The sequence below is a fragment of the Mesoplodon bidens genome (genome assembly GCF_964165515.1).
Source record: "Mesoplodon bidens genome assembly, chromosome: 18".
Classification (NCBI taxonomy): domain Eukaryota; kingdom Metazoa; phylum Chordata; class Mammalia; order Artiodactyla; family Ziphiidae; genus Mesoplodon; species Mesoplodon bidens.
The window spans coordinates 13,168,295-13,186,303 of NC_138175.1; the positions used below are offsets into that span (position 1 = coordinate 13,168,295).

At 37.7% G+C, this 18,009-nt stretch overlaps 1 protein-coding gene across 2 annotated transcripts in view; it reads right to left on the minus strand.

The window, feature by feature from the left end:
- Positions 1-2,559: 2,559 nt before the first annotated feature.
- ZFP1 (ZFP1 zinc finger protein) overlaps positions 2,560-18,009 on the minus strand; it is a 35,141-nt gene continuing 19,691 nt past the window's right edge. The window contains exons 3-5 of one of the 2 annotated variants that reach the window (XR_014013766.1): positions 4,294-4,420; positions 3,908-4,116; positions 2,580-2,668 (exon numbers count right to left, since the gene is read on the minus strand). Coding sequence is in view for 1 of the 2 variants with exons in the window: in XM_081216449.1 (XP_081072575.1) it covers positions 2,653-2,666; positions 4,294-4,420 (141 nt within the window). In the remaining variant the exon portion in view is untranslated. Of the gene's footprint in view, positions 2,669-3,907; positions 4,117-4,293; positions 4,421-18,009 lie in introns of both variants that reach the window. The other variant, XM_081216449.1, reaches the window with a different exon arrangement.

Genomic DNA, 18,009 nt, shown 5'->3' on the forward strand with positions numbered 1-18,009 from the left:
CAAGGAGGCTGTCACAATTTGTATTTCTAACAGCAGTGTAGGAAGTTAACCTCTTCCCTTGCTTCCTTGCCATTAGTATAGATAAGATGACAATTTAGAAAGACAAAGACTTACTGGACTACGGATATTCTGATAAATTTGTTCAGAAAAATCATTCATGTTCATATACAGTCACAGCACATCAATAATCTTCAAAAAAAAAAAGGCCAGTTACTGTGGCCATTTACAATTCTAATGCATGATTTGTGATGGATAGGGAAAGGAACTGGTGAATTTGAAATCAAGCCTAAAATGGAATCTTTGAGTTATGCAAAAATAAGAAATTTTTTAAGGTTAATAATCAATATATGGGGAGATCACTAAAGTCTAATTTATGAAGTGTTTGTGAGCCTTTAAAGCAAACTTGTAACTTACACTAAGTCAGGTTCCAAAGGGCTTTTGAAAGTTGATGGTAGTGAAACTCATGGAAGAAATGCCTCCTTTAAACAGAATTCTGCAAAAATTTATTTCTAAAGTGGACTAAGCACATGGAAAATTTAAAAAGCAATATAAGACATTTATTGACAGTTTCTTAAATTATTTTTCCTCTAAGGTATCTGAAATGTAACACTTGAACTACATATGCATCCTATTTTTTGCAAGACAATTTATAAAATATTAAGAGAAATAGGGAAACACCCCAAAATACATGTAGTTTCTGGGTTATACAATATTTTGGTAAAAGACATGCATTTGCATTTGTATGTAAATATCCCAGTGGAAAATAACAAGAGCATGATGGGTGTGGCTACTCTTTACACAGCCCATTTATTCCGTGGTGCACTCTGAGTGACAGAACCCACATCTGCCGCCTTTCACTCTCTTCAGTCTCTCTTAATTATCTCACACTTGCATATTTATGTCAATAATACTTCTAGGAAATCTTCAGCAAACCCAGAAGGTTAAAACTTCAACAACATTGTCTTCTGTTGACTGAAGAGGCAGCTCAATAACAATGGTCATACCAACTTACATATGCCAGCAAGGAGGAGGAGAAAACATACGCTACATGCTATGAAAATCTGTTATGTGTTTCATTTGGAATGCAGACAGGATTGTAAAGGTACTGAAAAACACATGTTCAGTATGGAAAATCATGTTTGATGTGTCCTAATTTGATTATCAAGACAAGAATTCTAAATTCTTAGTGTCTGTTAAATTTACATGTGCAGATCTAAAATATAGCGGTTTTTTTTGTGGCATATTCTTGCACATAACCACTGAATTCCTAGGGTACTGTCTCTAGCTCCTTTATGCTGCTTGCTGCCCCAAATATTTCATTATTGAATGAATTATTCAAGATTTTAAAAAACTCACTGTAATACAGCTAAGTACATCTATTTACAATTGGATATGTTCTGATATGTATTCTTTAGTTGGGTATCATATACCTAACTATCAGCACAATACTGTTCTTAGGGGGCCTCATTTTTACACATTTTTGAGCTGACAGATGGTATCTCAGTGTGAGTTCTCATGTTCCTTCAGCACCTTCGTAAGGTTTCTCCCTACTGGAAGGGTTCTCACAGTACAACCTGGCTGCAGTCTCAGGGTTTATCCCCGGTATGAACCCTCTGATGAACACTGAGTCGGGACTTCCTGCTGAAGGCCTTCCCACATTCAGAACACTCATATGGTTTCTCTCCTGTGTGGATTCGCAAATGTAATCTAAGAGTTGACCTCTGGCTGAATGTTTTGCCGCATTCAGTACATTCATAGGGTTTTTCTCCGGTATGAGTTCTCATGTGTATAATGAGTTGTGAGTTCTGGATAAAGGATTTTCCACATTCACTGCACTCATAGCGTTTCTCCCCTGTGTGAATTTTCTGGTGTATAATGAGGTTTGATTTCTTGAAGAAGGTTTTGGCGCATTCATTACACTCATAGGGTCGTTCTCCGGTATGAATTCTCTGGTGTGTAGTAAGTTCAAATTTCTGGGCAAAGGTCTTGCCACATTCACCGCATTCATAGGGCTTCTTCTCCATATGTGCTCTCTGGTGTACAATGAGGTTTGACTGGTGGGTGAAAGCTTTTCCACATTCAAGACATTCAAAGGGTTTCTCCCCAGTATGGATTCTCTGATGTTTAATGAGGTTTGCCTTATGGGAGAAGGTTTTCTTACACACATTACATTCATAAGGTTTTTCTCCAGTATGTATTCTCTTATGACTAATAAGGAGTGATTTAAATGAGAACGCCTTGTCACAATAATTACAGATAAAAGGTTGCACCAAATTTCTGATTTTCTGGTGTTTAAAAATGCCTTCTTTATGGCTGAAGGCTTTTCCACTTCTATTATATTCAGAGTATTCCACTCCAGTATGGGTTTTCTCTTGCTTCAGATAGAGGAGTGCTTTCCCAAATCCATTACAGTCATCATCTTTCTTTCTTATATAGCTTCTATCGCCAGTAAGTAAGTCTGAATTATATCTCAAAGTTTTTTCATATAAGTCATATTTATAGGGTACTTGTCTTAAAGAAACAAAGTCTGTGCTAAGATTAAATGTTTTTCCGAAGAGATTATCTCTTTCTTCAATTGGGGTTTGGTTCTTAAAGATTATAAATGGCCTTGCCTGCTCATCTGGGTTTCCGTGGTCCCTCTCCATCTGGTCATCAGCCTTCCATACCTCTAAGAAAGAGCACATGAAATACTCTGTCAATCCTTTCACCACAATGTTATGGAATGTGAAGACTCCACAAATGTTCCATTGTAGGGCTACCTCTTTAGTTTGGGACCCAGTCTTCCAGTATAAAAAAGTCCCCAGTTCCAAGTGTTCCTAGCTCTTAAACTCTGAAAGAAAAAGACAAAGCCTGTGGCAAAATGGACACAAATAGCACTGCCAGATTACAAAACGGCCTTAAAAGTGGGTGAAGGGAAATAAATAAAAACAAATGATGTAAGAAGGCTGGCAATTCCAGAGACAAAGGCTATTTGGTGTCCTCAAGGACACCAGTTGGTACAGACCAAGAAAATAAGGAGATGTTAAGGGAAAAACCCAGGCAGATCTAAGTTGAGCAGCCAACACTGAGACTCTGAATTACTGTGGTCGGATGGCCACCTCACCTACATGCTCGAGGCTCCTTCCCCTTTTCTCTCCTTTTTCATCTGCACCAATAACGTCCTAAAGGCAACCTTTCTCACAGGTTTGCAGAGAGAACCCTATGCAGAGCTCCAAATCTCCCAGGTAGGACTTTTCCAAGTGGAAGGCAAAATCCAGAAATTCATAGATTCTGTAGGAAATATAAAATGGATCTAAGATATTTTTGACAGAATTGCTCACTGCTACTGCGGGTTGCACTACTTTTTCTATCGAAGTTGTTGCAGAGAGAAAGTGTTTCCATCATTGTATCCTGTATTTCTCCTTTTCATGTGTTTAATTTCTTCCTCAAACCAACCTCGTCCCTGCTTTTATTTGAAGGAATCTTAAGGATCAAATTTACCCGGCCTCAAGCTATGCTTTAAGAACCTTTACTCTGATCTCTGTATTACTGGTTATTCCTGACTCTTGTGATCCTACTGCCATTTGTGTCACTCTTGTACTGAAAAGTTTGTATTTTCCTTAAGGCTACTAAACCAATTCCCGTGACCTAAAATACAGAAGTCACCATTCTGGCTAAGTGAGAATACTAATGAAAGAGGAACTAATCACAGAACAAAGGTTTAAAACATGTTAGGCAAGAATCAAGGCTTGAGTGTGAGAGGTGAATAGCCATAGAAATTAAACAGGAAAAACGTTAAGCAGCAAGAGATTGATATTTGGAGGTATGGCTCAGGACATGAGGTGCACAAGTCATCTGTTCTCAGCTACCTCTAAAGGTTTAGGGATTTGAAAAATAGATTCCTAAAAAATATTTCAAAGATACCAACCCATTCATAATCTCTAGGATATTACTTCCACTGGCTTCTATCTGATTCTCCTTCCGACCTTCCACATCTTCCCTAGAAAGTTGTGAACTGGAAATTCTAACTCTGGTATCCATAACTCTTCTCACTGATCCAACATGAAAATCTGGTTTGATAATATCAGAGAACTTGATAATGGAACACAGCTCCTAACTGCTTGGACTTCAGAAAGCCTGAAAATAAAGAAGGTAGAACTTCAGAGTCTGTACTCTCTCTCAGCTTTAATACATGAAGCTTGACACCAAAACCATTTAGTAATTCAGAAGCTTATAATTTTTGGTAACTGAGAAAGGACCTAAACACTACTAGGCAACATTGAACTATGAACCACACCTGAAAGCTGTCCTTACCCACTGATAGTAAGTTGCTGTAATTCTCCAGCATCACGTCCATGTAGAGGATCCTCTGAGAGGGGTCCAGTTGCTCCCATTCCTCCTGGGTGAAGTCCACAGTCACATCCGTGAATGACACTGATCCCTGAAATGGCATATTGCTATTCATTCTGAAATGATCAGCATTTGGTGATGTGGGAAGGACATATGAAAACTTACTCTTACCATGTTGTAAAAGAATCATTCATTTAAAAAACTTACATGTGACACCAACTGTTTTGTCATGTCTCCAAAAATATTTTTATAGTTAAAGCATTTATTCAGATTCTCCTATATCTCTGGTGCTGTCATATTAAGCAGGTATTTAAGATTACTAAAACATTGTTTCTCCTCTGAAGATGTACATATGAAGACAGTTACATAAACATTATTATGCAGTATTTAATGTTACCAGTTAGTGATGATGCTCATATAGGTATTATTTTTGTGGTCTCAAACTAGACAATATTAAAGAGTTAATTAAAGCTTTGAATATTTAAAGGCAGAAGATGAAATTCCAATTATAAGATAAAATATCAGGCATAAATAAAGATCTCTCTACCATATCCAAGCCATAAAAAGGGTAGAAAAGCAAAAACAAGTGAGACTGCATCAAACTAAAAAGCTTTTGCACAGCAAAGGAAACAATCAACACAATGAAAAAGGCAACCTACCAACTGGGAGAAAATATTTGCAAATCATATATCTGCTAAGGGGTTAATATATAGCAAAGAAAAAAATCCAATCCGATTAAAAAATGGGCAGAGGAGGGCTTCCCTGGTGGTGCAGTGGTTGAGAGTCCGCCTGCTGATGCAGGGGACACGGGTTCGTGCCCCAGTCTGGGAAGATCCCACATGCCGCGGAGCAGCTAGGCCCGTGAGCCATGGCTGCTGAGCCTGTGTGTCCGGAGCCTGTGCTCCACAACGGGAGAGGCCACAACAGTGAGAGGCCCGCATACTGAAAAAAAAAAAAAAGGGCAGAGGAGATAAATAGACATTTTCCCCAAGAAGACATACAAATGGCCAACAGGTACAGGAGGTGTTCAAAATGACTAATTACCAGGGAAATACAAATCAAAACCACAGTGAAATAATATCACCACACCTGTAAGAAAGGCTATTATAAAAAAAGACATTTACAATTATTTACACATCACTTATATTGTACTAGGTACTTTAAGTAATCTAGAGATAATTTAAAGTATAAGGGAGGATGTATATGGGTTATATGCAAATACTATGCCTTTTATATAAGGGACTTGAGTATCTGCATATTTTGGTATCCAAGGGGGACCCTGGAACCAACTCCCCTAGGATACTGAAGAATGACTATCCCCATGTTCATTTCAGCATTATTTACAAAAGCCACATATGGAAACAACCTAAGTATCCACGGATGGAATATTCAGCCATAAAAAAGAAGGGAGTCTTGCTATTTGTGACAACATGGATGGACCTTGAAGGGCATTATGCTATGTGAAATAAGTCAGACAGAGAAAGACAAAAACCATATGATCTCAATTCTGTGTAGAATCTAAAAAAAAGAAAAACAAGTACATAGATACAGAGAACAGATTGGTGGTTGCCAGAGGCTGGAGAGTGGAGGTAGGAGAAACGCATGAAAGGGGCCATAAGGTACAAACTTTCAGTTACAAAGTAAGTCATGTAATGTACAGTATGAGGACTGTAGTTAATAGTACTGTATTGCAGATTTGAAAGTTGCTAACAGATCTTGAAAGTTCTTATCATAAAAAAAAATTATAACTGTATGGTGATGATGGATGTTAACTAGACTTATTGTGGTGATCACAATACACACAAATATCAAATAATGTACAACTGAAACTAAAAATGTTATGTCAATTATACCTCAATAAAAAATAATTAAAAGTTAAGTCTATTACTTTTAATAAAAAAAATATCCTAAGCAGCATTTTACATAAGAGCCCTAAACTGGAAAAACAAACATTCATCAATAGTAGATTAATTTCTCATGGTACATTAAAACAATTAGTACTATAAAGCAATGAAAAGGAACTAATTCCAGCTACAGAGGGAGGATTTCACAAGGGTTTCAAGAATGCTGGCTAATTTTTATTTCTTGGTCTGACTATATATATGACACTTTTTACTACAGTAAACAATCTGCATGGAACAAAAGACATGCTGAAGCATATAAATATGAAGAGTCATGAGCTAGAAAACCAAGACTGTAATGGTTTGGTTCAAAAATCACCTACATTCACTTGGCCACAGGATAAGTATAATAAGAACTTTCGTATCGCTGCCAGACCAACAAGGGTTACTAAACCTGTGGCTCAAGTTACAATGATTTAGAAATGACTCTACCATCAAATATGAAAATATTCTGTATTTTTTCTCACAATGCTGTTTTCCATACTCTATACAAACAAAAAAACTCCAAAAATTAGAGATAAAACACAATTCTGATAGTATAGGACTAAAAGCATGTCAAACATGACTGTCCTCAAAGAATTACTTTTGTCAATGACCGATGCAGTTTTGATGTGGAATCAATTTGGTGTTCGGAGCACAAATCCTATGGCCACGAGTAGAGGTGTATTTAGTGTATTTGACACCCAGAGCAGACCTCAACACTTCAAACTGTTAAATGTTTAAAATCTTCACCTACAAATTTACTTCTGAGTACAAGAATCCTCTTTAACCTATTCACATTCCCTGTCTACTGAATCCATGTAACTGTCCTCTTCAGTTATGACCTCCAGGTTCCTTAACCGCTCCTTTTTCCAAATACCTCCCAAATCTACATTACACTTGTCACCATCTTTAAAATACATGCCCCAGTGACTTCCCACCATCTCCCACTCATAACTCGTAGCCTCAGGAAAAGTCACAGAAAGTAAGAAAAAAATGGGATAAAGGTCTGAGCACTACAAATGACCTAGTTATATTGCACAAATTTTCAGGTAACCCAATAGTATTATTTTATGACATCTTATAGGAATCTTTAGCCACATGGCATGGGAACAGAGAATGCCAGTGGTGGGGTCATCTATGCCTGAGATCAGTGATATTGAGGTCAACAATCATGGAGTCAAGATTTTCCCAGTAGTAAATATTTATTCCCACTTTCAGATCACTTCTGAAATTATAGCTTTAAAAATAGGAACACTAGGAAATTTCCCAGGGACTAAATTAAGTACTAAGGGCACAAGACCCAAGACCATTCTTCACCCTTATAGGCAAGCTACAGAACCCCTCAAGTCTTCCCTTTGCTTCCTCTTTCCACTGCCACCCCAGCTATTACAAAAGCTTCCTCTTATTTCCTGTCTCCTCTCATTCCCATCTACTCCACATTATAAAGCTAACGTGATTTTTCCAAAGTATAGCTCTACTCGTACAATTACCTTGATTAGAAACATCATCCATTATCTTGAAATAAACTATGCATTCAACACCATTCAAATTCCTCTTCCATCCCTCTCTCCCCTGACTCCCCTCTCTATGTACAGATCCTCCCACTTAGGTCACATCACAGATCACTTAGATGTGATCTTTCATAATTTGAGTCCCTACTCTTAAACCTGGAGTACTTCATTTGTATTTCTCGTGGCATATATTTCACTCTGCTTTCTTTTTTCTTTCCTTTTTAAAAAAAATGTGCCCTATTTCTTTTACTCTCCCCATTAGATGTTATGATTTTTTAGACCAGAAATTGTATCTCTGTATTTCTGTTAGCACAAAATACATGAGTACAAGTTAGGGACTCAAATAAAATAAAATAAAATAAAAACAATTCTAATTGGGGACTTCCCTGTTGGCACAGTGGTTAAGAATCCGCCTGCCAGTGCAGGGGACACGGGTTCGAGCCCTGGTCCGGGAAGATCCCACATGCCATGCAACAACTAAGCCTGAGTACCATAACTACTGAGCCTGCGCTCTAGAGCCCGTGAGCCACAAATACTGAGCCCGTGTGTCACAACTACTGAAGCCCGCGCACCTAGAGCCTGTGCTCTGCAACAAGAGAAGCCACCGCAATGAGAAGCCCACATACCACAACAAAGAGCAGCCCCCGCTCACCGCAACTAGAGAAAGCCTGCATGCAGCAACAAAGACCCAACACAGCCAAAAATAAATAAATAAATAAATAAATTTATAAAAACCAAAAAACAATGCTAACTGAATGGTGCTCAGTATTCAAATTTTTCTCCCACTATTTTCTTGCTTCCTGAAGAGCCATGCCACATAATTCCTATAGCAACATCCTAAGTAGCTAGCTAAAATAATATAGCATCTGAACTGTACTCACATTACACAAAAAAATTTGGTAATATCTGGTAAATCCTAAAATGTGGCTTATTTTCCTGAGATGTCATGCATGCCCTAGTATGCTTGTCTCTTCATTAAAAATGCTTTTTATTGTTTGTAATCTACATGATTCCCAGATCAATTCTGGCTGAACTTGTTCCTGACAATTTATTTGCATTTTGGTATTGGTCTTATTAGTGGTAATTTAGCTCTTCAGCATCCAGGATATGGTCACTCTATTCATGGAGTAAGTATAAGTAAAATCATCACTACATTGTCAATACAACGTAAGTAGAGACACAATGTGACTCATCATCACAGAGGCATAAGTCAGGCTAAATAACCTTTCACAAAAGAAAGGAACAGCTCAGCCGTAAAACTGAGTAGAAAAAAAATCTTAGAAAATATATATAATTGGATTTAACAGCAGGTTAGATTCAACTGAAGAGATGATTAGTAAACCTGAAGATAGGTCAGTGAGAAATGTCCAGACTGAAATAGAAAAAGAACAAAGGATGGAAAACACACCAAAATGCCTAAGAGATACGTGGCACAAAGTAAAGGTCTAATATACTTGCAACTGGAGCCCCAGTAAGAGAAGCAAGATGCAACAGAAAGATATTTGAAGAGATAATGGCTGAGAATTTTCTGGAACAGCTCACATCAGACTATAGAATACCTCTAACCCCAGGAATAAATATAAAGAAAACCACATTTAGGCACATCATAAAAAACTAACAATCTCAGAAGAAAAAAAATACACTGTTTTCTGTTGTTTCAATACAAACACTGGAAGCCAGAAAGTAACAGAATACCCTCAAAGTGCTGATAATACTAGAATGTGAGTTGGCAAATTTTTTCTATAAAGGGCCAATTAGTAAATATTTTAGGTTTTGTAGACCATATGTAGCCTCAACTACAACTAATCAAGTTGGCTGTTTTACCACGAAAGCAGGCACAGACGATATGTAAACAAATGGACATGGCTGTGTTCCAATAAAACTTGATCGAGGGACACTGAGATTTGAAAACATTTCATAAAAGATTAAGACCTTCAGAGAAGTTTAGAAACAACAACAAAAACCACAACATACTTTTTACAAGAGACAAACTTAAATAACACAAAGCTTGAAAATAAAAGGCATTGTAATGGCTAGCCCAGGAACACCACTAATTAGTTAAAACAAAATTCTAAAAATATGTATATCCCATGATCCTCAAATTCTACTTAATGAATATAAAAATATCAGAAAGGAGAACTGGCTACCTCTAAAGTGAGGAGACTGGCTTTAATAGTCAAAAAGATTTTAGCATTGAGTGAGGTGACCTAATACCAGCAGTGACAGCATGCTAGGAAGGCAGAACCATGATACAGTGAGAGAGAGTAAGAGACAGAATTCATGTATGAATTGTGTAACAGAAAGGAAAAAACATGTATTATGTGTGGAGGCAAATATGCCAAGATGATAAATATTGACTACTGGATGGTGTAACTGGTTGATAGTTATTAGACTGAACTGTATTGCAAGTGATGACATTCAACTATTTGGACATACAAAAATGGCAATTTCATACAGCTCAACCTAATATGCTTTTATCTGTATTTCTGTGCATTTTCATACTTCACAGAATCAAACCAAACACAGGTAAGTGACAAACTTCCTTGGAGCTCAACCCGAAGAAAATGGTAAGAAAAAATAATAAAAAGAAAGAAAAAATAAAAATATCTTATGAATTACTAAGCAAAAAGGAAGAGAAATCAGAAAAATTTAGAACCCTAAGAAAAAGGAGAAAAGCCTATAAGTTTCAGGAGAGAACTGAACAGGTCACAGTCTGATAAATAGACAGGACTCTGTACTTGTTGAAATACAACACCAAAAACCAATGACTTCAAAATTCTGAAAGAAGAAAACAACAAAAGCTGTGCAAATAAATAAAACAGTTTGCAGGTACTGGAAAGCAACCACTGCAGGGCTACAATTATTGAAAAGACGGGTGAACATGAGGGAACTCCACATTCACACCGATGATAAAAGTGCTAAAGGAAAAAATGATCAATCTTGAGTTTTATATCCAGCAAAATGTCCCTAAAGATATTTTCTAGACTGTGGCACAGAGAAATAGAAATCAAGCAGAAAGGGACAGTATTGCTACATAGACTTAAATACAAATTGGATTTGGGTCTGCAAAACAACTGGGATTTGGGGGCAGAGTAATGGAGATAAGGAAGCCATAGAGAAGGGGCTCTAAAATTCTGCATAAAAATTCACCTCAGGGCTTCCCTGGTGGCGCAGTGGTTGAGAGTCTGCCTGCCGATGCAGGCGAAAAGGGTTCGTGCCCCGATCTGGGAAGATCCCATATGCCGCGGAGTGGCTGGGCCCGTGAGCCAAGGCCGCAGAGCCTGTGCGTCTGGAATCTGTGCTCCGCAACGGGAAAGGCCACAACAATGAGAGGCGTACCGCAAAAGAAAAAAAAAAATTCACCTCAGATCTTTGGCTGGCTCCTAACATGTGCAGGTGGAAGGCAAGCCTCCAGGAGAACTAGCAGAGTATAGCAGTTTTGTTCCACCAGATAGTTAAGTTATTGGCAGAATAAAACTTTACATTCTTTAGAGGGAATTATGCACCATACAACATGTCCAACACACAAAAATTACTAGACATGCCAAAAAACCGAAAAGCAATTAAAAGACAAAAAACCAAGAAATAGTCAAGAACAGACATAGCGATAATTCATGTATTAGAGTTAGCATACAAAGAGTTCAGATTAACTGTACAGTAATATGTTAAAAATATAGAAAAAAGATAATGCAGTGAAAATATGGAAATATTTCAACAAAAAACTGGAATCTACAAAAAGAAAGCAAATAGACATTGTAGAACTGTGAAATGTAGTTTTTAACTGAAATTAAAAACTCATTGTATAGTCTTAAGAGTAGACTAGACCCAGCAGAAGATTAGAATTGTGAATTTGAAGACAGGTAAATAGAAGATATTCAAACTGAAGCAGAAGAGAAAAAAATGGGGGAAAAGACAAAGCACTAACAAGATGTGAAGCATGGCCAAAAAAGTCTAATGCACCATTCCTTAAAATGCTAAAAGGAAAAACACAAAAGGATAATGTGTAGTCCCAGAAGAAGAGGAAAAAAGAATGGGACAGAAACAATATTTGAAGAAATAATAGCTGAGAATATTCCAAATTTGATAAAAGGCAATGACCACCAATCTAAGAAACTCAGTAAAGCCCAAGCAGAATAAATACAAAGAAAATTATACCTAAATACATCACATTCAAACTGCTGAGTGTCAGAGAAAGAGAGAATATCTTAAAAGAAGCCAGAGGGGGGACTTCCCTGGCAGTCCAGTGGTTAAGACTCTGTGCTTCCACTGCAGGGGGGTGCAGGTTTGATCCCTGGCCAGGGAACTAACATCCTGCATGCTGCACAGCATGGCCAAAAGAAAGAAGAAAAAAAAAGACGCACTTCCTTTAGGGAAGAACAATAAAAATGAAGAATTATTTCTTAACAGAAACCACAGATGTGAGACAGAAATGGAATTCCATGTTTAAAGTACTGAAACAAAAATTAACCCTAGAATTCTATGCCCAGGGAAAATACTTTTCAAAATGAAGGCAAAATAAAGGCATATACAGATAAACAAAAGCTTTAAGAATTCACTGCAGTATACTGATTTCTGCTCTTGGATTGTAGTGAGGTGGTATAATCCTAATTTGAGGTGATTACTACAGTACAGAAACTATAATCCCTAGAGAAACCATTTTCTTAAAAAAAGAAAGATACAAAGGAAAAAAGACACATATAGGACAGATGAAAAACAAACAGCAAGATGACAGACTTAAATCCAACTGTGCATATAATGAACTTAATTACAGACAATAAGTCAATTAAAAGACAGGCTGGATAAAAACTATGACCCAACTATATGTTATTTAGAGGTAGGAAACACACTATAAATATAAATAAGAACACAAATAGGTTGAAGCAAAAAAATGGAAAAGATATACCATGAAAATGCTAATCATAAAAAGGTAGATATACAGCCTGTGACTCTAGAGGCAGGGATGCCTGGACAAGATGGTGGAGCAGAAGGACCTGACTTCACCTCCTTTCACGAAAACACCAAAATCACAACTAACTGCTGAACAACCACGGACAAAAAAGGACTGGAACCTACCAAAAAAGATATTCTACTTCCAAAGACAAAGAAGAAGCTTCAACGAGACAGTGGGGGGGGGGGTGCATTCCTGATACAATCAAATCCCATAGCTGCCAGGTGGGCGACCCACAAACTGGAAAATATATTCATAAAGATTCTCCCACAGGAGTGAGAGTTCTGAGCCCCATGACAGGGTCCCCAGTCTGGGGGTCTGGATTGGGAGGAGGAGCCCTGAGAGCATCTGGCTTTGAAGGCCAGTGGGGCTTGATTGCTGGAAATCCATAGGACTGGGGGAAGCAGAAATATCACTCTTGGAGGGCACACACAAGGTCTCGTGTGCACACCAGGACCTGGGGAAAAAGCAGTGACTTCATAAGAGCCTCAGAGACCTAGTTGCTGGTCCTGGAGGGTCTCCTGGGGAGGTGGGGGGCAGCTGTGGCTCACTGCAGGGACAAGAACACTGGTGGTGGAGAAACTGGGGAGTATTCATTGGCGTGAGCTGTCTTGGAGGCCACCATTTTGACACCAAGACCTGGCCCCACCAGATAGCTCAAAAGCTCCAGTGCTGGGACACCACAGGACAAACAACCAACAGGGTGGGAACACAGCCCCATCCATCAGCAGTCAGGCTGCTTAAAGTCTTCTAAACCCACAGCCACCTATAGACATGCCCCTTGACACGGCCCTGCCCACCAGATATATAAGACCCAGCCCCACCCACCAGTGGGAAGGCACCAGACCCTCCCAACAGGAAGCTTGCACAAGCCTCTTAGACCAGCTGCATCCACCAGGGGGCAGACATCAGAAACAAGAGGAGCTACAATCCTGCAGGCTGTGCAATGCAAAAATAGAAAGTTAAAGAAAATAAGATGGCAGAGAAATATGTTCCAGAAGAAGGAACAAGATAAAAAAGAACAACTAAGTGAAGTGGAGACAGGCAATCTACATGAAAAAGAATTCAGGGTAATGATAGTACAGATGATCCAAGATATGGGAAAGAGAATTGAGACACAGACTGAAAAGATACAAGAAATGCTTAACAAAGAGCTAGAAAATTTAAAAAACAGAGATGAACAATACAATAAGAGAAATGAAAAACACACTAGAAGGAATCAACAGCAGAATAAATGAGGCAGAAGAACGGATAAGTAACCTGGAAGACAGAATAGTGGAAATCACTGTCATGGAACACAATAAAGAAAAAAATGAAAAATACTGAGAACAGTTTAAGACACATCTAGGGACAACATTAAATGCACCAACATTCACATTAGGGGTTCCAGAAGGAGAGGAGAGAAAGGGCCTAGAAAGTATTTGAAGAGATAATAGCTGAAAACTTCCCTTACATGGGAGAGGAAGCAGTCACCCAAGTCTAGGAAGCACAGAGAGTCCCAGGTAGGATAAACCCAAGGAGGAACATGCCAAGACACATACTAATCGAACTGGCAAAAATTGAAGGCAAAGAGAAAATATTAAAAGCAACAAGGGAAAAGTAACAAATTACATACAAGGGAATCCCCATAAAGTTATCAGCTGATTTTTCAGCTGCAGCACAGAAGGGAGTGGCATGATACATTTAAAGTGATGAAAGGGAAAAACCTACAACCAGGAATACTATACCCAGTAAGGATCTCATTCAGATTCAATGGAGAAATTGAAAGCTTTACAGCAGGCAAAAGCTAAGAGAATTCAGCACCACCAAAAAATCTTTACAACAAATGCTAAAGGAACTTCTCTAGGCGGGAAAGAAAAACCCACACCTAGAAAGCAGAAAATTACAAATGGCAAAGCTCACCAGTAAAGGCAAACATAAACGTAGGAAATCATCCACACAAAAATATGCTATCAAAACCAGCAACAGTGAGAAGAGGAGTACAAATGCAGTGTATTGGGAATAGACTTGAAATTAAAAGACCAGCAAGTTAAAAACAATTTTGTATACATATAGACTGATATATCAAAATCTTTTGTACCCACAAACCAAAAATCTACAATAGATATACACACACACAAAAGAATCCAAACACAACACTAAAAATAGTCACCAAATCACAAGAGAAGAGCAGAAAAGAGGAAGGGAAGAAAAAAGACCTAAGAAAACAACCCCAAAACAACAAAAAGGCAATAAGGACATACATATTGGTAATTACCTTAAATTTAAATGAATTAAATGCTCCAACCAAAAGACACAGACTGGCTGAATAGCTACAAAAACAAGACATGTATATATGCTGTCTACAAGAGACCCACTTCAGATGTAGGGACACATACAGACTATAAGTGAGGGGATGCAAAAAGGTATTCCATGCAAATGGAAATCAAAGGAAAGCTGGAGTAGCAATACTTATATCAGACAAACTAGACTTTAAAATAAAGACTGTTACAAGAGACAAAGAAGGACGTACATAATGATCAAGAGATCAATCCAAAAAGAAGATATAACAATTGCAAGCACATATGCATCCAACCTAGAAGCACCTCAATATATACAGCAAATTACTAAGAGCCATAAAAGGAGAAATCGACAGTTACACAGTAATAGTGAAGGACCTGAACACCCCACTTACATCAACAGACAGATCATCCAGACAAAATCCATAAGGAAACACAGACCTTAAATGACACATTAGACCACATGGACTTATTGGTATTTATAGAGCATTCCATCCAAAAGTAGCAGAATACACTTTCTTCTCAAGGACACATGGAACATTCTCCAGGATAGATCACATGCTGGGAGGCAAAGCGAGCCTCAGTAAATTTAAGAAAATTGAAATCATATCAAACATCTTTTCTGAACACAACACTATGAGATTAGAAATCAACTACAAGAAAAAAACTGTAAAAAACACAAACACGTGGAGGCTAAACAATATGTTACTAAACAACAAATTGATCACTGAAGAAATCAAAGAGGAAATCAAGAAAAACCTAGAGACAAATGAAGACAAAAGCATGACAATCCAAAACCTATGGGACACAACAAAAGCAGTTCTAAGAAGGAAGTTTACAGCAAAACATTCTTACCTCAAGAAACAAGAGAAATCTCACAAAAACAACCTAACCTTACACCTAAAGCAACTAGAGAAAAAACAACAAACAAAACACAGAATTAGCAGAAGGAAAGAAATCATAAAGATCAGAGCAAAATAAATGCAATAGAGACAAAGAAAATTAAAGATCAATGAAACTAAAAACTTTCTCTGAAAAGGTAAACAAAATTGATAAACCTTTAGCCAGATTCATCAAGAAAAAAAAGGGAGAGTGCTCAAATCAATAAAATTAGAAATGAAAAAGTTACAACAGACCCCACAAAAATACAAAGGATCATAAGAGACTATTGCAAGCAACTACACGCCAATTAAATGGACAACCTAGAAGAAATGGACAAACTCTTAGAAAGGTACAACCTTCGAGACTGAACCAGGAAGAAATACAAAACATGAACAGACCAATCACAAGTACTGAAATTGAAACTGTGATTTAAAAAATTCCAATAAACAAAAGTTCAGAACCAGATGGCTGCACAGGCAAATTCTATCAAACATTAAGAGTTAACATCTATCCTTCTGAAACTCTTCCAAAAAATTGCAGAGGAAGAAACACTCCCAAGCTCATTCTACAAGGCCACCATCACCCTGATACCAAAACCAGACAAAGATACCACAAAAAAAAAAGAAAACTACAGGCCAATATCACTCATGAACATAGATGCAAAAATTCAACAAAATAGTAGCAAACCAAATCCAACAATACATTAAAAGGATCATGATCAAGTGGGATTTATCCCAGGGATGCAAGGATTTTTCAATATCTGCAAATCACCGAATTAACAACCTGAAGAATATGCCACATTAACAACTTGAAGAATAAAAACCGCATGATCTCAATAGATGCAGAAAAAGGGATTTCCCTGGTGGTGTAGAGGTTAAGACTTTGCCTTCCAATGCAGGGGGTGCAGGTTCAATCCCTGGTTGGGGAGCTAAGATCCTACATGCTTCGTGGCCACAAAACAAAACAAAAAAAACATAAAAAACAGAAGCAATACTGTAACAAATTCAATGAAGACTTTAAAAATGGTCCACATTAAAAAAACCAAACAAAAAACAAACTGAAAAAAGATAGATGCAGAAAATGCTTTTGACAAAATTCAACACCCATTTATGATAAAAATCTCTCCAGAAAATGGGCATAGAGGGAACCTACCTCAACATAATAAAGGCCATATACGACAAACCCACAGCTAACATCATTCTCAATGGTGAAAAACTGAAAGCATTTCCTCTAAGATCAGGAACAAGACAAGGATGTCCACTCTCGCCACTATTATTCAACATAGTTTTGGAAGTCCTAGTCCCAGCAATAGGAGAATAAAAAGAAATAAAAGGAATCCACATTGGAAAACAAGAAGTAAAACTGTCACTGTTTGCAGATGACATGATACTATACTCAGAAAATCCTACCAGAAAACTACTAGAGCTCATCAATGAATCTGGTAAAGTTGCAGGATACAAAATTGATACACAGAAATTTATTGCATTCCTATACACTAAAAACGAAAGATCACAAAGAAATTAAGGAAACAATTCCATTTACCATCTCATCAAAAAGAATAAAATACCTAGGAATAAACCTACCTAAGGAGGCAAAAGACCTGTATTGAGAAAACTATAAGATACTGATGAAAGAAATCAAAGATGACACAGATGGAGAGCTATACCATGGTCTTGGAGTGGAAGAATCAATACTGTCAAAATGACCATACTACCTAAAGCAATCTACAGATTCAATGCAATCCTTATCAAATTACCAATGGCATTTTTTCACAGAAGTAGGAAAAAATTTTTTTAATTTGTATGGAAACACAAAAAGATGCAGAATAGCCAAAACAATCTGGATAAAGAAAAACAGAGCTAGAGGAATCAGGCTCCCTGACTTCAGACTATACTACAAAGATACAGTAATCAAACCAGTATGGTACTGGCACAAAAACAGAAATATAGATCAGTGCAACAGGATACAAAACCCAGAGATAAACCCATGCACCTATGGTCAATTAATCTGACAAAGGAGGCAAAAACATACAAAGGAGAAAAGACAGTCTCTTCAATAAATGGTGCTGGGGGTTTCCCTGATGGTGCAGTGGTTGAGAGTCCACCTGCCGATGCAGGGGACACAGGTTCGTGCCCCGGTCCAGGAAGATCCCACATGCTGCGGAGCGGCTAGGCCTG